General features: G+C 40.8%; 1 protein-coding gene across 2 annotated transcripts in view; it reads right to left on the minus strand.

The window, feature by feature from the left end:
- Nucleotides 1-27,702, minus strand: part of pde4a (phosphodiesterase 4A, cAMP-specific) — a 46,009-nt gene that overhangs the window by 16,113 nt on the left and 2,194 nt on the right. Inside the window, exons 1-2 of one of the 2 annotated variants that reach the window (XM_028042156.1) lie at nt 2,912-3,777; nt 1,108-1,293 (exon numbers count right to left, since the gene is read on the minus strand). In XM_028042156.1, the coding sequence (XP_027897957.1) occupies nt 1,108-1,293; nt 2,912-3,108 (383 nt within the window). In that variant the 5' untranslated portion in view covers nt 3,109-3,777. Of the gene's footprint in view, nt 1-1,107; nt 1,294-2,911; nt 3,778-27,702 lie in introns of those variants that run through there. The other variant, XM_028042155.1, reaches the window with a different exon arrangement.

Here is a 27,702-nt window from a genome sequence, read left to right on the forward strand (position 1 = left end):
CTTTTTGCGTGAATCACTGCATCAGTGTGTGATCAGCCTGTGGCTTTGCTGAAGTATTAAGGAAGCCCAAGTGGCACTGATGGTGTCCTTCCACTCATCTGTATTTTTGGGTGAGGTGTCTCTTGCCTTCTTCTTGTCAAAACTGTACAGGTTCTCTGTGTGGTTTAAGTCAGACCCAAATTGCTGGCCAATCGAGAAGAGTGATATCATGTCTACTGAGGCAGATATTGGTATTTTTGGTTGTGTGTTGCTGGAAAATGATATTAGAGAGCATTTCTTGTCAGCAAATGGATGCATGGGATGCTCTAAAACTTCCTGGTACACTGTGCTGATGTTGGATTTGATAAAACATAATGGACCATAATGGTTCATTATGTTTTATGTTGATAAAACATAATGAACATCCTGGCATGGCTCCGTAAATCGATTATGGAAAATTCCCACTGGACCTTTAACCACTTGGATTCTGTGCCTCTTCACGCCTCATTCAGAATTTTGGTTTCCAAAAGAAAATGAAAATTGACTTTCATTTTAAGGGAGGAATTTGAACCATTCTATAGCAATCCAGTTCCTTTTCGTTTTAGTTCAGCTGATGTGCTTCTTATAGTTTCTTTGATCCAATAGCTTAATGCAGGGGAAATGACAGCTGCGGCAAATGTCCTGTGTGGTGGCTCTAGCCACAGTCTGCCTTGTGAATCTTTCTTCCTGAAGGAGCTTTGCTTCAAAATCCTGGTTTCGTATCTTTTATTTCCGTACCTTTTCCTTCCACACATCTTTCTTTAGCAATGACCATTTGTAGGTAAGTTTTCTTTCGGAGGGACAACTGTCCAGTCAGCAGTCTTTCCCATGATTATATAGTTCTTAATATATCATAAAATAACATAAATTTGCAGAGAAACTGAATTTAGGCTTTTCTTTAGCAGTAAGCCCTGCTTGAAACACTCCTTAATTTGAGTTAGTTTTTGGACAAAAAAAAAAGAGCAAAATAATTATAATTTTTTGGTTAATTTAATGTTTGGAAAGTTAAAACAGTTGTTGTGTTGTATGAGATCATTTCAAACTACAGTTTGTGTGTGCATATACACCCAGGAATGATTTTGCCCTTACCCCTCACTGTTGATGGAGGAGTTGCGAGACATGGTTTTGGGAGATGTGTCGTAGTCCGAGTCCGAGCGGTACAGGAAGGACTCTCTCCGCTGGCTCTGGGGGAAAGAAGGGTGAAGCACCAACCCAGGACTCGCCTGCGAATCCATGGGACTGCGGCCTGGTGACGGGCCATTTTCTGAATCGAAGCTGATGGAAGAAAAGAAGGAAAAGTTAGTTTTACCTCTGATATAAATAATAATTTTTTAAAAAGTTGTGGTTTTGCAACCACTTTTTATCTCTCAGCGATAGTAAATAGTGTTTGGGGAACCCTGAATGCCCATGCAGCAACACTGCAGCCGGCAGTGTTTGTCGTCTTCTTAGAGGGAATATTACAGGCAGGAGATGAGACCTGAGATATCATTGCGAGTCTGCACTAACGTGGAATTGGCAGATTGCCACAGGGCTGCTCTGACAATTACACATTACTGACAAGTCATTTTTCAGTAGGAATCACGTTAGTCAGCAAACCGAGCAATAATAACTGCCATTTCTCTGTAGCTGGAGCTGTTTCTTGGAGGATGTGAATGATTGGGAGTTTGATGAGGGTAGAGATCTGTTTCAGAGGTCTGAGGATAAAATGAATGATTGAGAATACTTGCACAAATTTAAGGTTCTCTGTGGAACCTTTGACCTTCTGTCTTCCTCTGATTGGAATGCCAGTTTGTTTATCCCAAGTATGCATGAGTGGATCCACATGAATGCAATGTAGATGACGTATTCTAGAGTCTAATCCATGACAACATGCTATTCCACAAAAGAGTTCTGCATTGAATTTTAATAGAAGCTCTCCTCCGTGTTTGGAACAAGAAAAACATCAGTTCCAGAGAATACAAAACATTTAGAGCATTCAAAGGCAGTTCTTTCTTCCTCTTTTAGTTTGGGAGCAAAAAGATAGCGACCGTGCCCAATTACAGTAAAGCTCAAATGCACGAGGAACGCCACACTTTTTCAATTACGTGTCTCTTTTACCCTGAAACCAGGCCTCAGCAGAATCCCTCAGACCATTTTTCTTTTCAGAAATTAAAAGATTGGATCTTGCAGCTCTGAAATAAACTCGGTGTCCACAGAGCAGCACAGCATAGATTGAAATCACTTTATCTGACAGAATGTATAACATTTATTTTTCTGCATATAGTATTCAACATAAGCTAAAACAAATTTGTTACAGTCACTTTTATTTTGTCTCAATGTTGTACGGACAAAGGTTAACACTTCGTTGTGTTGCTGGGCTGCTGCCACATTCCTTCTATAAGAGTGAAACTAATCTACTCACTTCTCCTAAATGTGTGGAGCTTTTAAAGCAAATAAGGCCTTGAGCGCCTCTCAGTTTGATTTCTAAAAACAGAGCCTGATATTTTTAGAATTCATACTTGTAAATTGGCCAATTAGGAGCCACTCCTTCCCCCTACAGGGCTCCATAAACGTGGTAACAGATCAAGTTATCATTAAACAACTTTCCCCTGTAATGAAAAACACATCAAAAGTGTCTGCCGGGGGAAGCTCTCTAAGCTACATAAGCTAATCCTCCTTTTTATTTGTTTCTGTCTGAAGTCTGAGAGTATTTTTTTTTTAATCATTCTGAATTAAAAATTAAATCTAAAATATTCACATTGCACTGCTGTTTGCATAATTTCGAGCCAAACTAAAGCAGAAGATCACAAAGATCAGCGCACCTACTTTCATGTAAAATAAATAAATAAGTAATAATAATTTTGAAAAAAAAAAACTGGGGCACATTAAATATAAGTGCCTTGGTGAACTGTACCTGCATATACAATGAGACGAGCGTCTGCGCTCCTGAATGCTGCGGTTCAGTTTCAAGCGGCGAAACAGAGCGGACCCCGCATGTCCGCGTGATTGATCATCTGGCGACACAGGTGAGGTGAGGATTGAGGGGGCATGAGGTGGACCCTCGGGACTCTCCCACAACCGCAGCTGTCGCATGAGCTTCCTCTGACTCATCTCTGCCAGCTCTGGCCCTGCCGGGGCTGACCATCTAAAGAAAACTCCCCCAACCCTCCACTTACTGTCTCACTCCCTGTATGGCTGCCTCTCTCCCACGCATCCACTTTTTCACTGCGCACACGCGTATCAGGCAGACATGACTGCAGCACCAGTTGTACGTGCTACAAACCGTCCTCAGTCCACAGCCGGATTCAACAATAAGGGCCAATCCTCCCCTCAGTCATTTTCTCCCATGCGTGTAGTACCGGAGGAGGCAAAGTTCATCAACATGCATATCCCTTCTGTGTGATCCTCAGGCCCAGTAAATTTGGATCTCTGCGTCTCACATCCACAGTTTTGCTCCCAGTTTTTTCCTTAATCCTTTTCCTGTGCAGGTTGTTTTAAGGTCCAAAGGAGAGGAGATTTTGATATTTCACACCAGAGCAACTCACTGACTCCCAGCACTCCTGTATACTGGAACCGGACCTTCTTCCTATGAATTATCCAGTCTGCTGCGGGTTTTCATCCTCAAACCTCCCCAAACGCTCCAAAAACAACCTGAGATAATGTGTTCATTTTCTGAACAAGCCAGCCCTTTTTGCCCTCTCTTGTGTTTTAGTTTCTCTCCTCCCCCCACTGCCCTATCGCAAAGCATGTGCTCTGACTATGCTTATCTCACAGCTGACAGTTCCTCTGCAGCAACAGGAAGGCTGATCAGTGAGAAAAACAGACCACAGGCGCTAGAACAGAGAAGCATGCGAAGCCTGCGTAACGAGGATTTGAAGTGAATATACAAACAACCTAAAAGGAGGGGTGGGGGGAAATTCAGGGGGAAAATGGGTTGACTCATACCCCAGTGTAAATGTTTACATGCCCCGCCAAAGAGCGTGCAAGGTTTGTCCCCAAAACATTTTTTGTATTTTGACATGAACAGCCTTGTTCACCTAAGGCATTTTATTTGGCCTGTAGATGAGAACAGACGGTCTGGCTCCTAAATGTTTTCAATTTGCAGCATTTAGACCTGGAAATAGCATTCACCACAAGTAATGTACCGATTATATCGTAGCCATAAGTGGTTAAAACTCTCAAGCTGGGACTAATGAACTCATGCAGTGCTGTGAAAAGTGTTTGAAAGAATGCAACATACATGCAGTTTTCATATCACTCGTGTTTGGGGAAAAGCAGCCATGTTCCTGTGTAGGCTACAGGTTAGCATTGAGTCTAACGGCTGGGTGGGCCGACTGCAAGAACTGCCATCATGTTTTTGCTTTAAAGAAACAGAATGAGCCTTCGACATTACTGTGGAGGAGTTTTGATTCGATCCACTTTGCAAGATTGTCTTAATTTTGCAACAGTGGAGGATTGTCAAGCCGGAACAACCTTTTCAAGGTCACAGCAAACTCTTCATTTGAGGTTTATTTTCGCTTCTCAGACATTCAACTGCTGACTTGCGCTGGATTGATGACCAACAGGCCGAAAGCTGTTGATCAGCCTCAGAAATAGCTGGGCTACCCCTTTTAGACTGAAAGATGTCAGAAAATTTTGTCTTTTATATTTGTTATGATCATATTATTTTTTAACCATTTCTGACCTACTTTATGTTATCAGACAGGTTCTAAAGCTTAAGTCATTTCTTGATTCTTACAGCTGTTAATTGGCTATAGTAGCTGTGGTTCGGAAAAACTTACTAATAAGCATGTAAATTACTGCTAAGTAATTATTTAATGGAGTGAGAAATAATGTTTTCACATAGAGATTGATTAGTTTGGATAGTTTTTTTCTCCTTTATTAAACGAAATCATGATCTGAAAATAGTTTTTGTTTCTAAGAAAGTAATCATGGGCTGATATGACAACAATTTCTGATGATCTGAAACATTTCGGTGTGAGAATAACAGAAAATACTTTTTCAGAGCTCTGTATATTGCGCTGTATACCACCACCCCCCAAAAAAATTTTTAAAAGAACCCAAACATTTTGCTTCAACGGTACTAAAAAAAAGATTACAGCTGCTACATGTGAGGTTTTACTTCCTGCTCACTTTCAGTACAGCCTCTTGAGATGTAATTTATTGCTTTCATAAAAGCAGGCATTGATTAATACCTCTGTAGCAACCTGATTAACCCCAGAAGCCGGTAGGATGGCATTTTGAAACAACATGTTGGGGAATGAGGCAATTTCCTCTGAGAACAAAAAAAAGTGGCAGGTTGCACAAGAAATAATGGGTAAGTTTACTGTAGAAATGATTCACGCTTCTGAAGAATATTTCCAACTCAGCACGCTGTAGTTACTTTCTGACAATTAAACCTTTTTATGTGAAGTTACAGATTAGTTGTTAGAAATATAAGACATTTTCATGTAGGTTTAGAGGTTAGTAGTGTTCCAAAAAGATTTAAGTCCAATAGAAAAGTCAATTTAAACTCTTCCTGGCATCTAATTACCGTCCATCATGGTGGAAAACTCCATCCAAACATCACTCTTATTTTGTTTTTGGTTGCAGCGCTAACCTTTTGCTTTGTGTTTAGAATACAGATAAGACATTTTAAAGTGTGCCCGTGTTTGCTTTTTCTGTTGTTGTTGTTTTTTTTTTGTAGCTGTTCACATCTTCATATACTCTGCACAAACCACATGAGAGCACAAATGAGATGTCTTGTGAGAAACCTTTCTCCAGCAAAAAAATAAATAAAAATAAAAAATAAAACCTGCTGCATGAATTCTACCTCTCAGCAAGCATCTTAAAGCGTGAGCACAGTAAGAAACACAGTGAAGATAAGATGCCTTGTCAAGCTGTTCCTCCTCTCCTCCTGCCTTGCACATTCAAGAGTTTACCCTTTCTTTTTAGTCTTTTTTCTCTTAGTGAGGGTAACTACCGTTTGCTTATATGACACACTGGGGATTGATGATAGAGCTCGTCTTGGAAAGTCACACACAAAAAGGGCCTTACACAAAGTCTGATTGAACAATGTCTTTCAATGACAGACTAAAAAATGTCAAGAATTCTGATTCACTTGACAGTTACTATTGTAATCTCTGGAGAGTTGATGAAGAGACAATTATTCTATCTGCTGCTAAATACAGAGTCCCCGCTCAATGTTAACTCATGAAACCTCTGAAAGTGACTCATCCACACCCCTGTATGCACACACACAGAAATACTGTAGCAAAAACACTCCTCACTGTTTCTCATATAGGTGCACCCACAACTCTTCAGCTTTAATGCATGAACTCATACACAGTGCTTTGCAAAAGAATTTTTCTCTTTCTTTTTTTTTTTTTTTTGAGGTTTTCAACATTTTGTCAAATCTATAGATGTCAAATAAATCTAGAAAAAGGAAAAAAAGTAATAAAGAAGCCCATTTTGCAGAGGTTACAGCTGTAGGTGTTTTTTTTTTTTGCAAATCCGGAGACTGAAGTTTTTGTCCAATTGCTTTGTGATGAAGCAGTGGCGGTTTCTGATATGGACCACATGGGCAGCTGCTCAGAGAGGCATGAGCACCAGATAATAAAAAACTGCTTATCTGTCAGTTGTCCCCAGAACAAGTGTACTAGCAATTTTTTGCACGTCTCATCAATGGAAGTTGTGTGGAGAAGGTATCTCCTATTTTCTGCTGAATATAAGAAAAAAAATAGAGTAAGTTGCATGCTTTTTGCAGGATTCCACTGCATTGTGGTTTGATCTAAGTCATCCTTTGTAACTCCGGCAGTTAGTTTATGGCAGACAGGGACTTTTTGGTTGCAACCCCTAATCTCTAAAACAGTGCATTCAGTGATCTGTTGCATTGTTTACAATTTGTTTGAATAGCACTCTTGAGAAATTTGCTTTGTGCTAAAATATTTTTTATAAAACACTAAAGTAAAACATGATTTAACAGATTCTTCCACCTGAACTGTGGAGCTTTTAAGCTTCTCTCGAGTCGCTATGGGCCTCTTGGGTGTTTTTTTGATTACTGCTCCTCTTGTCAAGAACTTTTTATGTTTTTTTGGAAACAAATGTTGAAAACCATGTATCGTTTTACTTTTGCCTCACATCCACTAGTTTTTGTTTGTGTATTACACGCAATTTCAACAAAATGGATCGTAGTTTGTGGTTATTACAAAAGTAAGCATACAAAAGTTGGCGAATGCCTTTGCACTCCCCATTCGCTGGCTTCACCATGTGAGTGTATCGCTGTGGACAATCATATGATAATCAGAGGTTTCAGAGGGACTGGGGATTTGTGCCAATAGACTGACTCCTTGTGGAAGATAACAAACTGTCTCCGTCTGGTTGCAGAGGAACACATTAAAGCTGCCGTCTCCCATGTTGCCATGCTACCTGAAAGGCATCTCTGACGCACGCCAGAGACAGCTTTGTGATAATGGATAATGTGGCTTCTTTTGCATGACTGAGAAACGCAGCCGCTGACTCGGAAAATGTAAAGTTCATTTGCCGTGTGTGCTCCCATGCTGTTACATCACGGCGCATTATATCTTGGCTGAGGGTGCGTTCTGTGCAGGTTAGAATTTGGTGTGATTATTAAATTACCCCCGTGCGTCTTCTCACACAGAGTTCTTGTATGCAGAATAAGCCGGGGAAAATTGGACTGTGCAGCAGCAGCGGCGGCAGCAGCAACAGCAGCAACAGCAGCGGCGGCTCATTTAGTCTCCTCTCAGCACACATTTCTGCAACAAAAGAGGGAGCCTGATTTTATGTCATTAATACAGCAGGCTTCAAAGGGCTTTGGAGCCCTGAGTCAATACAGCGATTAGTTTAATTAAACTATTAAGTCTATATGAGAGTGTAGAGCAGATTTACATACATCCCCTCCACTGACCCTCTCTTGCCATTGATTATTCATTAACTACCATCACTGAAAAGCCCCTGGCGAGGGCAGGGCTGCCAGATCAGCTAATTCCCAACAGTCTGGCTGGTGTCAGCTCCTCTATCTCTGCCTCTCACTGTTCCCTGCTAATGATCAGGTTCCTCTGAAGGGGTGAGCCAGTCCTCATTCATTTAAACTACATATAAAAAAAGAAATGAATAAGTTCTGTTCCCCCCCTCCCCACCCCTCACCAGCCTTCATTCTTCTCAGTTCACTAAGTCAATGATTAACCTGCCTGAGTCCATCCCGTGGTCTTTCCCCACAGGACATACACACATAATCCATAGTCTCAGTGCAGAATGACAGTTGTTTCCTTCCCCTGCTTCCCACACTGCCAAGCAAGCACAGATGCTTATTTTCACGTGCAATTTCAGCCCCCACCCACCCATGAGCGGTGCCTCACCCTGGCATTTAGCACCTGGCTGATTGCTACCACTGTGGGGGAGGCAGTGAGGGCAGGGGGAAAGGGAAGAGGAGGGAGGACTTGCAAATTGGGAAAGTGCGCTCCTTTTATAGGTTGACCATATAATCACGGCTGTACTCTGTTGCCAAGCTCGAGTCATCCTCACGACTTTTAAGTACATTAGCATTTTTAAAAAAAAAATCATTATTATGAAGCACTCTCAGCCAGGGGAACGATTCAGGGCAGCACTCCAGCAACGGACACATCTCAAATGACACGTCCAGATCGGGCTCACCATGTCCACTTGCCTCAGCTTGCCCTTTGTGCTTCTTGGGCACACACAGGAGACGCAGCCACGCTCGAGCCTGCTTACAATTTAATGCCGACATTTACAGTAGGATGCACAAGGAGCAGGCGCTCTGAGGGGAATGCTGGCGCCTCTCCGCATGAGTAAAGAGAGGGGCATCTGGCCACTAAAGCCACACGGAGAGTGGAGGAAATAATCCTTTGACATGCATGGGGAAAAGGAAAAACACAGGACAAAAGAGCGGAAGTAAACAGTCGGAGGGAGTCCCGGGAAGACTGCTAATGAGACTTTGATAAGTTGGTCAGCAGCTGCTCTAAAATCCCAGAATTTATTGGAATCTATTAATATTTTATCATCTTTCAAGAAATCTCTTGCTCCGAAAAATAAAATAAAAAAAAAACATCTCTTAATAACCATGAATTTGACTCTTGTGGCTTATTTTGCTCCTGTTGCTGAATGCTCATTATGATAATCAAGCTATTGCATTAAGATCCTTTTAGCAATTCTTCCCAGCACACGGTTGCATGAGTGAGACGGGGTGGACAAAAAGCACAAAAATCTACTTTTGTCTCATCAGTCAACAGAATATTTTCCCTTAAGTCTTCATTAATATGTTTTTGGCAAATGTAAGAATAGACTCTGTGTTCTTTTTGTTCAGTAATGATTTCCCCGTCTGAGCTCTCCCTCGGATGCCGTTTTGTTGAGTCTCTTTCTTGTTGTAGTATCATGAAAAGTGGTGTTATCTGAGGCGGGTGAAGCTTACAGTTCTGTAGTTTGTTTGTTTTTTACCTCCTGGATGAGTTGTTGATGTTCTCTTATAGTAATTGTGGTTGGTACACCTCTCCTGGGAAGGTTTACCTCTGTTTCCAGGTTTTCTCCGTAAGTGCATAATGTTAAAACTCTTTGAAACTCGAGGGTTCGGAATCAGTTTCATCCTTTTGCCAAATACTCCTCTGTGAGCGTTGTGTGGAAGAGAGAAAGACTCTTCCTTCACCCAGTTGGATGAAAAGCGTCAGTCTTTGATGAGTCACACGTACTTTCTCAGATAATAAATGAAAACGATGCTAACCCTGATGAAAATTCACATCCACTTCAGCCCCGGCCCCCACGCTCTCCAATGTCGCAAAGAGATCCACCTTTTACTGGAAAACTAGACTGTGTGAACAATCTAATCTTAAAGAAAAGAAAACCTCAAAGATGAATGAACTCGCAGATGTTTATTCCGCTCTTGTCTGATAATGTAGTTAATGTAAACAAGTCAGTGTTTTCCCAGCGTCACAGCCCTGACCTGATTCCACCCTCCCTTGTGTGTGCCCCCCGCCCCCCGAGCTGTCCCACCCATGGCCTCTCCCACTCGTCCAGGCCCTCGCTGTGCTCTGTCCAGATCACAGAGCGACAGATTACAGCAGATTATCCTGCCCACAGGATAACCAACCTAGCTTTTGGCCTGCCAAACAGAGCCGGGCACAGACTGTGAAAGTGCAAAACACATGCCTTTCAGGAAGAGCACGGAGGGATTGGCTGCTATCATACACCTGGCAAATGCCACAGGAAAGGGATTTAGTTCATGGGATACACCGGACGGGGTAATGAGCCTTGATTCTGCACAGCAGCAGGACCTGCACACACTGAAAGCACAGCCACAGCAATGCCTCTTTAAAGAGCACGGTAATAAATAAATTCCACCAGGATTCCTGGTGGCTCACTCACATTGCTCTTAGCAATGTGTTTTTACTCACTCAAGGAATCTGGGCCTTGCTGGGGTTTTTTTGTCTTCTACTCTGTCTTCCTCAAAACCCACCGGAGGCGTCCGTCACTTCACATCACCAGGAGTTCAGATTTCTGAACTCCTGGAAGCTTTCAGGAGTCTCTCCTCGGGTGCAGACCGACATGCTCTGTCAATGCCTGCTTCACAGGCTGCTCAACTTTCAGCTCTGTTGAGTTGTACCATTGTGACACGACCTACTCTGTGACTCAAAGGTGATGAGTGTTAACATGTAAATGAAAACAATGAAGTCCAAAAAATGTAGATGATTTATTTCCGTTCTGGTGTTTCGCTAGGGTTATTTGTGCAGGAACTACAAGGTTTCTAGGCATAATAATTTGGAGTTTTTAAGGATTTATCAAAGCCTTCTTTTTTCAAAGGTGGAATGATTATACAACAAAGAACTTCTATGAGTTTTAAAACTGTGATTAGATGTACAAGGTTTTGATTATGCAAATGCATTCCTTTTATTGACTTTGACAAGCTTCTGGGATAAATCTGGATGGATATTTAACTATTTCTCATTACAAACAGTGCAGCTCATTTCACTCGACTGGTTTGCTGGAACAGCTCAGAAATGCACAATAAAGCTGCAGTCGTGACTTAGGGGAAATCATTTTGGAAGCTTAATGTTAGTCTGTTTTACCCATCTGTATACAACTTTTATATATGTTTGGGCATATCAGAACCCCCAATATGTCCAAGCTTTAATCAGTCCAACTGTTGATTTGAGGTGAATTTAATGAGCTTCATTACCCCACCCAAATTGTGCAATGCACCAGTTCCTCTGGCAACTCACTTTTCATCCTGTTTCTGGTTTAGTGGCTAGAAACATGGAATGCAATATTTGTAGCCCACGTCTAATATCAATCTCTGTGTGTTGGCTCTTCTAGAATGGATTTCTTTTAACAATCATCTCAAGGCTACGGGTTCTCCCTGTTCCTTTGGAACGTTTTTCAACCACACATCTTGCTTCCATTTTATTTTCTGCTATTATGCTATAATACAGAACTCTGTGAACAACCAAATTCTTCAGCAATGACCTTTTGTAACTTACCCTCCTTGCAGAGGGTGTCAGTGACTGTCTTCTGGACATTTGTCAAGTCAGCACTCCTCCCTATGATTGTGCAGAGTACTGACCCAGAGTGAGAAATTGTTTGAAAAATGTCATTATTGGAAACTCATGGTGTCATAGCCTAATCAGCTTATTAACTCAAAACACCTCCAAAGGTTTCCTGATCCTTTAAAGTAGTTTAGTTTTCTGGGATACAGAATTTTGGGCTTTCATTTTCTATAAGCTATAATCGTCAAAATTACAGAACAAAATGCCTTGGAATATACCACTATATGTGTGACGATTCCATATGATATAAGAGTCTCACTTTTTAAGATAAGTGGCAAGAAATATTTTACTATTTTACAACTTTTATTCATTCTATTTTTTTAGATGTACCTATGTGTCTGTATGTCTCTCTCTCTCTGTATAAATATATATAAAAAATTCCCTTCTCACCCACCGCGGGTGGTTCTTATCCTCTGAGCTCGGGTCCTCTACCAGAGGCCTGGGAGCTTGAGGGTTCTGCGCAGTATCTTGGCTGTGCCAAGGACTGCACATTTCTGGACTGAGATGTCTGATGTCTGATGATATATATATATATATATATATATATATATATATATATATATATATATAATGTATATAGCACATTGACAATACTTTATTGAAAACTGACATACATTACAATAGATTTCACCAGTAGGACACATTGGAGATTAAATTTCAGTTCTTACATAACGAGCATAAAAATAATTTGTGGTGGAGGATTGATGACTGCTTACACAACACGTACAAACTTATTAAGTCGCATCTGCTTACATAACAGGAAGTGAAAACTGATTGGGCTTCTTGAGAGAGTGTCGCATTTCTCACTGGAATATTTTAACAACCTCCGGAGTTTAGTTCCCAGTGGTATGGTAAAAGAGACGGCCAGTATGACTGCTGGTGTTCCAGCATCTTCCAGTTATATAAGGGTGAGCCTTAGTGATTTTCAAATACTGTGATGTCCTTGCAGTTTGGGTCAGATAGTTGAAACTTGGACCCAATTATGTATTTTAACAGGGCCCCACTAACGCCCTAATACTTGACGACATTGGGAATTTGGTTATTAAACTTAAAAATCAACTCTGCACAGAAAACTAACCAATTTAAATAAATTCTGCCAAAATGAGTGGTCAAATATCCAGCTAAAGTTTGTTGAGGAAAATGCTAATGAGATGTGCAACTGACCAAGAGAAGTCTGTGTGTGTAATTATAATCCACGATAATCTTAGGCTTATTTCATGCTCCTAATGAGTGTATGTAAACTCACAGCAAGTGTAGGAAGTGTTTTAAGACGTCAAAGTAGCCATCATGCAATATTTTGGTCATAAATTCTCGCTATGCTGAGCTTGAAAAGCAGTCATCCTCACTCGTCACTCGTCACGTGGCCTCTTTGCCTCCAGGCTGTCATCGGGAAATAAAACACATGTTCAATTAGGCTGAGGTCAGAGGAGTCGCTTCAGGTGTCAGCGCAGTTTAACTTCTTAGAAATCAAACAATTTCCTCCTCAGTCTGAGCATCAAAGATTGTTTCAATGCAACCTCCTAAAATTGGGGGGTCCTCCTTTTTTCTTTTCAAGAAGCACTGAGCATTCTGAGGTCTCTCTAAAAACCCTCAAAGCTGGAATCTACCTCTTTAAAAATTCACCGCCTGTACTCCCTGCCAGCTATTTTGCTGTTGTCTGCTGCATATATTATACAGTGGGGGGCAACAGGGTCGGCCTAGATTGACAGAATGGTTATTTCCTTTCTCTGTCTCTCTCTTTTTATATATGGGTCTGTCCTCTATTTGTGTTTTTCTCCTTCTCTCTCTTTTCTCACTGGTTTCTCTCAAAAAATGATTCATTACAGCTCAGTAAAAGTACAAGCAGCAGCAGCAGCAGAAACACTTGTTTTCCTATTCCCAAGTCACTCTTCAAATTTTTTTATTACTCCACTGAGATCTGTAGCCTTCTATATGTAAATGTAACCCTCCCCACCCTGCGATCCCAGAGGTTGTTGAGTGTGAAATGTAAGTATTTTAGAGTCGTGACTCCCGAACCCCAGTGTTTTGTTTGTTTTTCTTAACCAGTGTTCCAGTTTCAAAATAGCAGGGTAAGAGAACCAGTAGAGCAAGTCGTATAATGGGCATTGTTCCACCTTGCTGGTTGGTTTTAGTTACACACGCTCCACTTTATTTCTCCTCCACTTGAGACGGAAGCTGAGCTAAACAGATGGATCAACTGAACCATCCGCAGAAATGACAGATGGAGAGATGTAATCAATAGGTGCTCTGTTTGGTTTCCTGCTACTCACTTCCAGATAAATTAGGAGCGAAGAGACAAAAACTCTTCAAGGGGGAGAGTAACCATGCTATAACAGCGAGAGCAATCTTATCATATTGATTCACTTTTGACACTTAATGGAGTTTCTCTGCGAGGAAATGCAAGCAGTGGGAGGTTTTATGGAAGGAAGCAACACAGATCAGAAAGATTAAAGGAGGTGCAATGAACTAGATTTTAATTGAAGTGACCAGATTTCTTAAAAAGTCAAGGGGTGTGCTGACAAACTCCAATTAGTGCAACGCTGTGATGTTGAGGCGATGAGGACAGACACGAGCAGTAGGGAAGTGCGGGGAGCGGGGAAAGCACGGGCATCTCAGCCAGAATCCATAAACCTGGCTCGCTGTGCATTTGCCCCACCAGTCCTCCCCAACCAGCCCACACGAGGGGCAGTATTTTTAGCACATCACCCGTAACTGACTCTCTGCAGGCTGGAGCTGCTGGTCTTTTTATTTTATTCCAGATGGGAGAGAGAGGAAGAAAGAGAAAAGAAAGAGAGAGGTGTGAGTCATCGGGAGCTACCTTTATGTCACTGTGGCACTGTTCCTTCCTCTCCACCATCAGACTGTGAATTTAATCCTGTTTTCACTTAGTCTGCTATCTATCTATCTATGAAAATGTATTTTCTCTCTTATGGATTTCTTGATCATGTTTCAGATAATTAGAAAATAATATTCAAATACAAAACGTAATTTTCAGATATTAACTTGATTTTTTTTTTTTTGAGGAAGAAAGTCTCTTTAATCCAATCTGCACCAATGCGAGAAAGTAAAAACCTAAAACTCTTTGCCTTAGCTGACAATGAGTCTTTCATATTTACGTGAAGGAATGTTGCCCCTCTCTTCTGTGTGTGAATTGCTTTGATTCAGCCCCATTTGAGAGCTGTTAAACACGATGGGCCTTTTTTAAGGTCATCCCACAGCATCTCAGTAGGATTTAAATCCGGACCATGCCAAATCGCTCTCAATCACTCTCCTGCTGCATAATGCAAGTGCAGATGAGCTTAAGCCGACCTTCAGGGTTTTCTGGAAGAGATCTGAATTCCTGGTTCTACCAGTTACAGCAGGTCATCCAGTTTCAAACCATCAACATTATTCCCAACACGTTTGACTGAAATAATGTAACTGGACACGCACCATCCAAGAAGTTCTACTCTTGTCTCATCAGTCTACAGAGCTTCATATGTTGCATTGGTTTCTATATGATCTCCTAGATGAGACCTGTAGGTAGGTTGGCATCTTTGTTCTGGTACCAATTACAATATTTTTTTGATTTGTGGATAATGATTCTCACTTGTTGAACTTTTGATCTATTTTTCTTTTGTTTGTGATTTCTTTAGACCTGGGCATGATTTGTTGTTTCTTTAGATCCATTTAAGTAATTTTTTTTAATTCTACAGATCTAATCAGCTTGTGCAATCACATTCATACACAGGTTACTTTGGATACCTGTTAGTTTACCCATGTCTGAGACGAATATTTTGTCTGATGACCTGGAAAGACTAAAACTGTAAAATGTGAAAACAGAGTCCTTTTTTATTTTTGGGGGGTGGTTTGGGAGCGTAAACCCTGTTTTGAATTTCATGAGACAAAAATTTCCATATCATTTCTACAATTTCACATTCTGTCATATTGAATTCAATCTAGATATGAACTGCAGCCTAATAAGCAGCCCTGGCATCCCATTCATCATAGTCGTTTCTCCAGAACAAAGGCGATTTGCTGAATATTACCCCCGAATGATAGATAATTACGGATATAATGTGATGCAAAAATAAATGCAGGGCTCGGTGCAGCCGAGCGTGAAAGTGTTCAAGGTCGATTTGAACACATGTGATGTGGACCATTTAGCTTCACGCTCTGAATCGTACCGTAACGCGTTGATGTTGTGCCTGAACACAAGGCTGAGCAATTTCTTCCTGCTTATCTGTTTTGCACATTGTTCCTTATTTTAGGTGTTCAACATCATGCTGTGAGCTTCTTCTTTTCCTTTTTTAAGCATTAAATATAAAGTCACACCTCCCTCTTTTTTGGACACTTTGAGGGTACCTCTGACAGAGATGAGCTGAGAGGACAACACTGACAGCTTTACACTTTTAAAGTTGACTTGCCAGCATGTTAGCCGCTTTCCTGTCCACTATTTGATCTGTTTTCAGGCCTGTTATGTTCTCAGCTAACTCCTCAGGGAATTACATGGCTCTTTAGAGGAATTATGTGGCTCCACTGTGTCCACCAGCAGGCCGTGTCTTTTGGCAGATAAACGGTGTGAAGAAGCCTAAAATCTAACAGCTTTAGGATAAAACAAGAGGGGGAAAAAAAGATTTTGGGTTGAACTCCATAGTCCACCCTTTAGGCCTGAGGGGATCCACAGATTCGAATGATAATTTAATTGTCATGTGACAGCTGTCACAGTCATTATATCCATTTTTAAATAACAGCATTAAGAATCTAAAGGCATGCTAGCAGCTCTGTTACGACGCGCACCAGTGCTTTGAATTAAACATGAATGTCACAGTGCATCATGTTTTTTACGGTCACCACATTGCTTGAGATGAAGCTTACAAACATTTAGTGCTAATAAAATTCAAACTGGAAAAATGTTATGATGGCTGTGTTAAAAAAAAAAAGTATGATAACCAACTAAAAGTCTGACTTCACCACTGGTGGACACATCCTTTGTGGTAACAAAGCAACTAGACACATGTCGAACTTCTTGCAGCATCTGAACACATTCTGACTTCAGCAAAATTCCCAAGCTATAACTGAAGTTTATGTTGATAATATCAGAGTTATATATGTGGAATTTCCCCTTAGAACAAGTTATTTCTCTTTGGGCCAAATGCTTCAGTTATGCATAAAACATGCTTACAGTTTTTCTTGTTATTTTAAAGGAAGAACATTTATATGGCTAGAGGTTACAACCTCACATCAACAGAATAAAAAAATACATCTACAGTGTTTGCTTTTATTCACCTTCAGTTGTCTGAGATAGATGTGTCTAAAAATGACTGATCAAGACCAGGAGAACTTTTCTTTTGTAACTCTACAAAATGAACAAGTATTAATAGATCATTCAGATTCTCTGGCAGAAAATAAGTGCCATTTTAGGTTTTCGAAGTCTGTTGAAGATAACAGCCAAGAAAGGCCATACTCCAACTGTACATCTGTGTTTATCTCCTGATCCTCTTAGCAGAATACAAATGATCCAATAAAGGCTTCCCCCATCAGACATAGCACAGCAGAGGATAATCTTTGTCTTGGTATTGATGCTCATTTAACTGTTGTCCCCTCAGCTGTAATTTTGAATGCTTTCTGTTTTGACTCCGCAGGCGAAGTTGTTCTGGACTTATAAAGTCAACTGCCTCAGTTCCATGATTCCTTCATTGAATGAGTTTGTTCCTCTGGTTATAATTTCAGAAATGAGAACAGAAAATAAAACAGATTTCATCTTCTCAAATTTACAGATGACTTGCTAGAGTTCTGACCGAGCTGGTATGTGCACATTTCTGCTTTAGTGCACATTTTAATTTGCAAGTCTGCAGCAGGATCAAACATGTTTACATCTACGCATGCATTATTTTCTCATTAATGTGCATTGTGATATCCAAAATGAGTGTCTAGAGCGAGTATGTTTTACTTGATATAAAGCACTATGCATAAATTGTGCTGGGGGGGATTAAAGTCAATTCAGTTACATAGATGATGAGGCGGATTTCACTCAATTACTCAGATTTTTATTAAAGACAGATTATGTTGCCAATGGTGGTAAAACATTATAAAGCAAATTGTAACAGCCTTAAAGTTTCTCATCCTGTCTTCTGGTGAGGAGATCAATTTAAAACTGAGATTAAATTTTGATGGAACTCAGTGGAGGAAGGAGATTCAATATAAAGAAGGGTTCTGTTGCAGCCTGAGAAAAGAAAGTGGTAAAAACATAAGCGCTATGGGGAAAGATTCCTCTCAAGGTCAAATTTAGCAAAAGCTTTAAAGAGTTACATAATGGAAATAATATGTTATGTCAATCTGATCAAAATAGGAAGTAAGAGTTTTGATTGGTATTTTAAAATTACTTAAACACATGCTGATATAAACACTTTTTTGTGTCCAGTTTCAGTGTATATTTCATTGCTAGTGCTTCTCCTGCTGTCATACATTTAGCCCCACCACAAGCATGTGACTTTTCTCTTTTCTTCAGCTCACAAATTGGTAAACAGGTTTTTATGTCTCAGGACTGAAGAGCTGATTTTTTGTCTAATGATTTCGAAATATGTTGTTTATCATGATCTTGTTTACAAAGACAGATGGCCACTGACTACCAGACTTCGATTCAATGACGTCACATACTCTGACTAAGTTCACTGGGAAGAGAAACAGGCCCACAGGATTGCACATCTTCCACCACACTTAACAGTAAGTGTCCAGAGCAACGTGGAGAGCTCAGTGTTGACCAAAGCACAATTACATTGCAATAAAAAGAACAATCAGAGTATAGGAAACTTCTCCTGTTTACATTATAAATGTAGGGCAGAAACAGCTTATCATCGACCCCAAACAAATGTTTGGCATGTTGCCTAATGGTTGTTCTGGAAACGTGGTGATGTCAAGATGCCACTCTTTGTTGCAGTTTTTTAACAGTGAACTCTTGACATTGTTTTTACCACACTTACCATGTTTCTAGTGACAAAAGAAAAACTTGGCTTATCATCCTGCCTGTTGGCCAGCAGATAAGACAAATCAGCCAACGTGTCACATCATATTTATACCCCAGGGAAACAAAAAGTCATGAATTACTAATCAGAAATTACTTTAAATGTAATCAACTTAAAAGTGTAAAGTGGGGTATGAATGCTAAAAAGCGCTTTGACTACATTTATTTTAAAGATTCTCCTTTAAAATAAATACATCTCCACAAATATATATATGGTATATATCTATATTTCAGTGTAAGACATTGTTGCTAAAATGGAAGAGTAGTTTTTCAAAACATGTGTTTTCCAGCAATCCCAATAAATCTGTCCATATTTATATTATCAACACTTTAAAAAAAACAGTATAGCATACTTTACAACAACAACAAAAAAATCTTATTTTTTGTTTAAGCTGAATTATTTATCTTGTTATTTTGTTTTGCATTAATTTATTCATAAAGTGTACCCGGAAAAGATTAAGACAAAATGAACTGCATTTGACTGCTCTTATAATGCTAATAAAAAATGATAATAGGCACTACTTGGGACAGTCATTTTAGTTAGAGAACAATAAGGAAATGAGCATGATTATCCTGGATAGCAATGAGATTGCATTAGTAGGAAAAAGGCAGGCTTGTCAGTAGAGATTCATTTATGGTAAAACTGCCTCGGGGCCATTGCCTTAAAGCGGAGCTTGTCTGATGAGTCAATCTGTCTGTCATTTTAATGCCATGCTGCTCCCTGCCCTCTTGTGCCTCGTTTGGATTCGCTCTCTTTTTAAAGCACGAGAACTTTGATTACCCTCATTTGGTTGCTTTGTTCTTCCGTTTTCACTTTATGTGACAAACAAAACTTTGGCTATTTTTTTTTGCTTATGTTTTGTCTCATAGAGACCTAAACAGAGTTCAGGTCCACTAATCATTCTCTTATTGACCGGTAGCCGAATTCAGACTGAATAAAAAACCGAAAGCCATAAAAAAGCTGTAAGTGATGAAAATTTTCCTGTCATCTTCATGGTGGCTTTAAATTCGAAGATAGATTGTGCTGCTGTTTTTCCCCATCCCCTTTTTCACCTGTCCACGGTGTTATGATAGTGCACTGTTTGCTGCTAATGGGAACAGAAGTGGGAGATTAGTGACTTGCAATATATTTATCAGCAGAGAATTGACTGAACATGGGGAGCCATGTTCCCCATAACTGATGGCGATATGATGGAGGAAGACGCTGAGACTTGGTAATGAACCCTGCTTGTGATAGAAATAGCAGTCAGAGTCGAACAGACCGTCTGAAAATGTCAGACTTTCGGAATATGGGCTGTGAGAGTCGGCAGTATGTCTAAACAGAATGCACGTCTCCCACTCTGCGTGTCCCCAGACACTTTTTCGTCTCACAAAAGGAAGCATTCACCCAAACACATGCTCACGCACAGGCATCCACAATTAATTGTGCCAAAGCGACTCGCCGTCTTCCTTTATACGAATGCAGCGCGCGAGCCCTTCGTACTGCGGTTGGCTTTTGTTTTTCCACTGGCAGATAGAAAGAGAGAAAAAGAGAGAGGGAGAGAGGAAAAACGGCTGTAAAAAGACAAGAAGCGAAGAGATTTAATTTCGAGTCAAAGGTAGACGCTTCATGAAGTTCCTGCATGGTGACAAACACTTTACCATGATGATGAGTGCCTCTTTATGTGCCATGCCCTACAGGGTGCAAGACGAGTCTTGCCCATTATCACTCATCTCTCAGTTGTGCCTTTATCGGCCTTCCCATATTAACACATCCTCCCAAACCAACACAACATACATGCCTGAGCAAAAGGCTCCTCCATGAACTCAGTTTAACTTGCAGAGGCAGCAGCCACAATCAATATCTTCAATATACATACTGGAATATGGAATAGAAACTGAAATCAAGCTCAATAAAACAGTGCAAGCTGAGGCTGGTTTGGTTTAATCTCATTACATTGAGAGCCCCGGGCTTCTCTCCTCCTATTTATAGCACCCTGGGAGAGAGGAAGGCCGATGTTGATGTACACAGCACCGCTGGTTTGTGCAACTGTGGCCATGAGTGGCAATGAGTGTGACCAATTGCAGACAGATATTGCATGAAATTTTATCTGACAAAACACACAATTATCAGTCATCTGTGAAAAGAGGCATCTTCATTTTCTGTCCTTGAAACACACGTGTGCTCCTGCCTCTTTTTTTTCCCACACTTACCTTATCTCCACTCTCTTTATCCTAACAGCCTCTCTATGGATTCGGTTTCTCTCATCCCACCTGTTTGAGGAAGTCTGCCAGTTAAAGCTGATAATATTGATTTTATCTGAGCAGGGGTGTCCTCTTCCTCCAAGAAATAACTAGTTTGGATTCCGCTGGAGACCTGTCTTTGCGTTTGGAGTTTGTTGCCGGAAACAGGAGCTCGGGTTTTGGGACGTTGCAAATTTTGGCTGGGTACCATCTCTGCTGTGAATTGCATGAGAAAGCTTTCGGGATCTTCTGAGAAAACAAGGAAAAAACAAAAAATAAGAAGCTCTGGAAAGAAAAAATGCACAGAGAGAGGAGTCCGTTCTGATCTCCGTTAAGGAAGCCTCATGCAACAAAACCCCCAATCCACACAAGTAATCATACAATAAGCCCTTGAATCACAAATAAACACACAAAGAGAAACCCAAGGCCTCATTTGTCCTAATTACTCCGACTTTGTTGGAGGTAACACACATCTCCCATTTGGCTAAAGCATCTTTCAGAAATCCCATCCAGACATGGTAAACTGTATAATGAAGGAAATTATTAAAGGACAGCGTTTTACCTCAAACTAAAGGAGACGAAGCCTCTTCAAAATGTCAAAAAAGTCAGACTGGAGAGAAACGTGACACAAAAATACCACCCTGGACCTTTGAGGCATGTTTTTCTTCTCTTTCTGCCCTCCAACAGTCTGCACATTTCCCCTTAATGTGTGAACATGAACATGACCTACAAGAAATGTTTTGGCAGGTTGCATAGCTCGCACTTGACTTAGCAGAGGTCAGGACATGGAACAGCGGCTCTTTTAAAAACACAGGAAACCGAGGTATGCACAATTTTCCAGCCAAACACACATGCAGCTCCCACAGACTTTAACTACGTGTGTTAGATGTACATTATGCAGCACACTGCAAAACATATGCATAGCCCACCAAGCTTTGACACAATACAACCACAGATGGGAATGTAATTGATTAGGATTTTATGTGATTTGCATTGAAAAGAGTTGATCAAATTGTCCTTTTTGTCCTTCATGATGTGAACAAACAGCATCATGAAGAAAAAGGAACACAACGTTTCAGAGAGCACTTTTCAATCCATCCAGTGTTCTGGGTGAACACTGCACTTCACCTGGAACACACCTCACCTCACTGTGAAACATGGTGGTGGCAGCATCATGCTCTGATGATACTTTTTTTTCCCAGTAGGGGCACGGAAGTTGATTGGAGGATGATTGTAGAGAAATTCCATGGCACTACTGGAAGAGGTGTTGTAAGAGGACTCTGTCGTTTTTGATTTGTTTTGTTTATTTTTATGTTTTGAAAATGTAATAATTCTAACTAAGAAGCTCCATCTACATGGAAAATTAATCAAAGACTCAACATCTTCTGCTTTGCCCTAGCATTTAAACACAATTCTTCATGAAGGAAAAAAGTTAGAGTGGTTGTACTTTTACAATTTAACCTGATTTTAATGGCTTCTGTGAGCAGGTTTGAAAAATATATAACACTTTTAAGTGAAAAGAAAATAGAGATTCTCTGCTAAAATATCATCATATGTATTTTTTATTGCTTACACCACATGAATGATATAAAAATATAGACACAAAGCATCTATACAAGCCTGACTTCTCTGTTCTGCATGGCACAGCGTTTAGCTTCTGTTTCTTTCTGTGAATTTCAAAACAGTCTTCTTTCCTTCAAGAGATTCAGAGAGCAATCAGCATTCACCGCCTGATTTGTTTTGTCTATTTTCTAAATTAGCACACTATGAAATATTCATTGGCACATTTAGGGAGCTCTCATGCTGAAACTGTTTGAATTATCAGCATGTAAGCTCAAATAAAAACACTTTCAGCGAGTTGTACAACATCAGCAGTGGGTAAAACAAACTTTTTTTTTTTTTGTCCTCTAACCCTGCCTGGGTCACACTCTCAATCTGTCAGCGGTGTTAATGATGCACTGAGGAAAAACATATTGAGCGTGAACAATGCAAAAAGGACAATCTGATCAAAGCTTTTTTTTGTTTTGTCAGAAACGTTGGAGAAGGCCATGATGAACACAGTAAAACCATCTGTCCGGTTACTCCAAACAGGAAGACTCCCTTTTAAAGCTGTCCAGTGAGGCTGACCGTGCCAGGAATATTGGGCAAGAAAAGTGTCCACAGGCGGGAGATCTGCCTGATACCTGAGATGAGACGTTGGCTTCAGCCGTCTTAAAGCGAGTCTCTCGGCACGAAGCGTGGTCTCCAGGTGCACGCCTTCATGTCACCCAGCTCTGATTTGTTGTGAGTTTTCCGATGAGCTGCTCTGCACTTCCCCTCGCCAGTGACACAACGGTTCGGACACGACGCGCCGCCACACAGCCTTACATTTGTTCTCTCTGCTCTGCCGTGTGCACGCGTCAGTGACACGCAGCTGACAGAGGGATTGTCAGTTTCAGTCATTTAGACAGATCTTCACTCAGACAGCAGCCTAAAGTGCATTTCAGAAGGGGTTGCCCTCCCCTTGTGGCATCACTCTGTGTCCCAGCATCAGAAAAAAAAAGTCATTTCTTGCTACCACTAAAACAGAACGCCGCTGTTTCTGAGAAATTTCGTCCGCTAGACACACAGCAGCTGTGTCACTGTGCAGTTTTTAATTTAGCCATGTATTTGCTCGGAGCCCAAAAAAAAACCTCCCATATTCTGAAACTGCACATTTTGACATTTAAATCATTTTTCAGCACTGAGGACCTCTATCTTGGTTTCAAGAGGGCAATTTGATTTCACTCAAAAGCTTTTTTTTTTCTTTTCCTTCTCAGCTCTTCTTTGCCAATGGGGCGAAAGAATAAATTACTGTTACTGTAGCTAAAAAGGTTTATTTTCTGACATAAGAAGAATAAATCCAATGAGAAAGTGATTTGAAATTGGGTTTAAAGGAGGTTTGTTTTTACACTTCAGAGCAAATGGAAAAAAAAAATCTTTTTTTTTCTCGATCAAACAGTCTTCCCTTTGATGTCTAGGTCTGTTTGAACTCCATTTTTTTATGTCAGCTGATTTCCAGTCACATAAAGACAGTGTTTGTTCCCAATATGATCCTTAGCGCAAGAGATATGTAAATATGTTTGATGTTTGATTTAATCAAAAAATTTCTTCACTTTAATGTAAAGATTTTCTATCAGATTTTACTTCAGGAATGGTATGTGTGTTTTAGCAATTCTAATGTTGTAAGCCCAATTATTAAAATGAAAAAATAATATGTTGTGATGATCCACATTTATGCCATAAAAAATAGTGCTGGTTTTTGGGTTACAGTTTATGTTTAGGACTAAGGTGTGGATTAAGTTTAGGTTTGTTTTAGGGTTTGCCATGTACAGGTTATGGTTAGCTTTAGGGTAATGGTCAGGGTTAGGATGTAGAAAACAATGACAAAGGAATGGAACTCAATGCAAAGTCCTCATGAAGACAGAAAGATGAAATATGTGTGTGGTGGGGTTGTTGCAAGCCACAAAGGATGTCAAAGGATAATAGAGAGAGTGTGGGATGAAATGATAGATGCATGATAGTGCGCTAAATGCCGCTGTAAGCAATAAGAAGACTATCAGAAACAATCTCAGAGGCAGTGGGGAACCAAAGAGAAGTAGGGGCGAAGATGAGGGGAGCAAAAGAAGCTGTGAGGGAAAAAAAAACAAAGATGGAATCAACATCTCCCATTTAAAGTGAGGTAAGAATCTAAGGCTATTGTCTGAATGGACAAAAACCAGATTTGAATAATATCAGAGAAGAGGGGGGGGGGATTAGCTTCAGGCTTATCAAAATCACTACGCTATCTTGAATGAAACAGGGGAAAGTGGAGCATAATAAAGACAGAAAGTTCAATGAAGGGGAATTAATGGACATGAATCCAGAATGAGAAGGGACTAAGGACTTGTTTGAAATAAAATGAAAGCAGACAAGCTCCATCGAATGGGGGAGATAATGGTAGCAGCATGCAGGTTGACTGGTTGTGCCTCATGCTGCAACTCTCTTTTGTCTGCTCCCACTGGGATCGCTGCCCAGTCACCACTTGTGAAAAACAAAAAATAAATAAATAAATATTGGCTAATCACTACTTTAATGCAATTTGGTGTGAAGGTAATTAAAATGCACGGATGTCGATATTTCTGCTGGGTTCACACAACCGGCTGAATGTGCAAAACCAGTGGCCCGAGTGTCAGCGAGAGGCTGTACGCATAAGAAGGTTTTCACACACAAGAAAGAGACCTCGGGTGAAGGCTGCACGCTCTGCCCTGGAGCACACACACACACACACACACACACACCTGTGTGGTGTCATCCCTGTGTTAATACAAAAGGGATTTCATGGGAAGGTTTTCCTGGGATCTGCCTGAGCCTGGCCAGTAGCGAATGGCGTTCCAGCACACGTACCGCCTCCAGATACTAATTAGCTCCGAGAGTAAAGAGAAAGCATGATGTATTCACAGAGGAGCACAATCTGTAGCTTAAACAGATGGTTTCTGCACACAAATGAGATAAGAGGTCCATTACTTAGTGCTATTAAAACACATTACTAGGAGGAACACCCTCAGAGTGGGGACTTCTTATTATTTCTAGGAATGTAAACGTATGATTAACTTCGAGACACAGCTGTTAGGTAATTAGCTGAAGCTGTACCTCATTATGATCGAAATTATTGTGGCGGCCAGCCGGTCAGCTGAGCAAGAAACAGAAAAAACAAACAAAAAAAGCAGCTCTGGGTTATAAATCTGAGCTGGATTTGTAGCTTATGGGATACAAAATCTTGTTAAGATAGCCTGAGGTGATTGGTGGGGAAAAGCTTTGGTCTGAAATTGCTACAGACAACTGAACAGAAATCCAGCGCTGCTGCAGTTCAACTCTATGAAGACTTCCCTTCTTTTCGGCACATCTATTTCACTTTATAGCTCCGCCGCTCCTGATGTAAATCCAGTGGGTTCTTCTTCATATTGACACACTTTGTTGTTGCTTTATTTCAGTAGCAGGGTTAAGACAAAAACCCACGGCAGCAGATTTGTATGATGACCTGCTGCTCTGTCTTTGTCAGCACGTTATTTGGGTGTTAAAGCTTCCCAAAGCTCATAGAGGGGATGGGACCTGATGACTGATGCGCTCATATCTGCTTCTCCTTATGAAAGAGCTGATGAGACGGTTGAACAAAAGGCATCGGGGATGTAAGGAGGAGGCAAACTGATTCTCTCGGGGGAAGTTGATTGCCACTAAGACTGCCATTTTGTAGGCTATTACATAGGCACAGAAATAGACGAGTGAAAACAACTGGAAAGACGGATTCTTCAAAGAGGTATGTGAAACGGCAAGCAGATTCTCTCATCCCCAGGCTCATGAGAGTTAAGATCAGTTTGTTTTCGAGGGGATTCTGTCACAGCTGCACATCTCAATCTGTTTCTCGCTGAACCTTGTGTGAGGCTTTCCCTCCAGCAGCTCTCAGGATCATTGATCTTTGGAGCTGCAAGGCGAGGTCTTGACCATCCCTCCTTGCATATTTGTCTGAGCATGAATAATTTTGATATGCGGATTAAAGAATTCAAACTTGTGCAATCTGTTACTGCTATTTATTTATTCTGTGTGTGGGTGTGTGTGTGTGTGGGTGGGTGGGCGGGCGTGGGTGTGTGTGTGTGTGTGTGAAAATCACAGAAAATTTGCACAATCATTCAAGTCTAGAAAGATATATTCAATGCCTCCTTAGAAGTTCAAAATTAATGTGGCATTAATGCCCATAATGGCTGTATGTAAACCTGTTCTGAATTATTTAAAGATATGCTATGACAGACTGATTTTTACTGATGTTTTCTGAAGCTTCAATCGCAGAAGCTGACTTTGAGATTTCGTACAGGTCATCCTTGTTGGTCTGCTGCTAAATTCACATTTCTATCCCTTCTGCTCATGTAAATAAGCATATGCAGGGGTTTTTCAGTTTATAAAGGCTGATCTGTATTCCATAGGCCAGATTTAACCTAGCAGAGCCAACGGCTCAAAACACAGAGCTGCTGCATCAACATGGATTTCATGAAGGATGATGAAAACAAAGCCAGGATGAGGCATCTCCTCAAAGCATTCCTCATCCTGAAGTAATCATAGAGGAGGAATTCATTGTCTCTGTAATATAGAAGAATGACAGTAATAACACAACAGAAATCCCTCTGATCTCCCATTGTTATGAGAAGAGATAATGTCAGGTTTAATGGCAACCATATGGACTACAGGTCAGGCATCAACCTGTGCACATCCCACACATATGCCTCCACGCACACACACACACACACACACACTCACTCAGCAAGCCTCATTTCACCACTACTCTGGACACGCAACATTTATCTGGCAACCGTGGCCGCTCTGTGCCTTCCTGACCAGTGTGTATCGCAAAACACACCATAAATCGCACACTACACCTCATGCGCTACGATGCACTGACGTGAACATGAACAGTTGGAGCCAGCATGGTGAGCACAAAGAGCTGGAACCAAATTATTTCCAACTCTCTCTTGCTCTCTTTCTCTCTCACCGCCCACATGGGGAGAGGGGCAGGCTGAGTAAGTCCCAATGCACTAAAAATTGGACCGCCTCAGCGCGTGTCCTGGGGTCTGAAACACATATCCGGCTTTCCTCTAGTCAGCTGGACTTGTTCCCTGTACTCCCTGGGGCCCGCTGGGCTGTCCGTCTGTGTCATTAAATTAATGACAGTAGTAAAAGAAAAATACGCATAACTGCCTGATCCACCTTTTCGTCATCATTCATGTCAACTTCTATGTATTTGAAAGAACCACAGAAGACTGACTTAAAACTGATAATTCAGCACAGGCCTTGGCCGTCCTCAGATAATCTCATAAAAATGCAGTCATTTAACTGCAAACTTACCTCATATTGAACAGACTGTGCATTTTACTGCACTAA

The sequence above is a fragment of the Xiphophorus couchianus genome, chromosome 16 (assembly GCF_001444195.1).
Source record: "Xiphophorus couchianus chromosome 16, X_couchianus-1.0, whole genome shotgun sequence".
Taxonomy (NCBI): domain Eukaryota; kingdom Metazoa; phylum Chordata; class Actinopteri; order Cyprinodontiformes; family Poeciliidae; genus Xiphophorus; species Xiphophorus couchianus.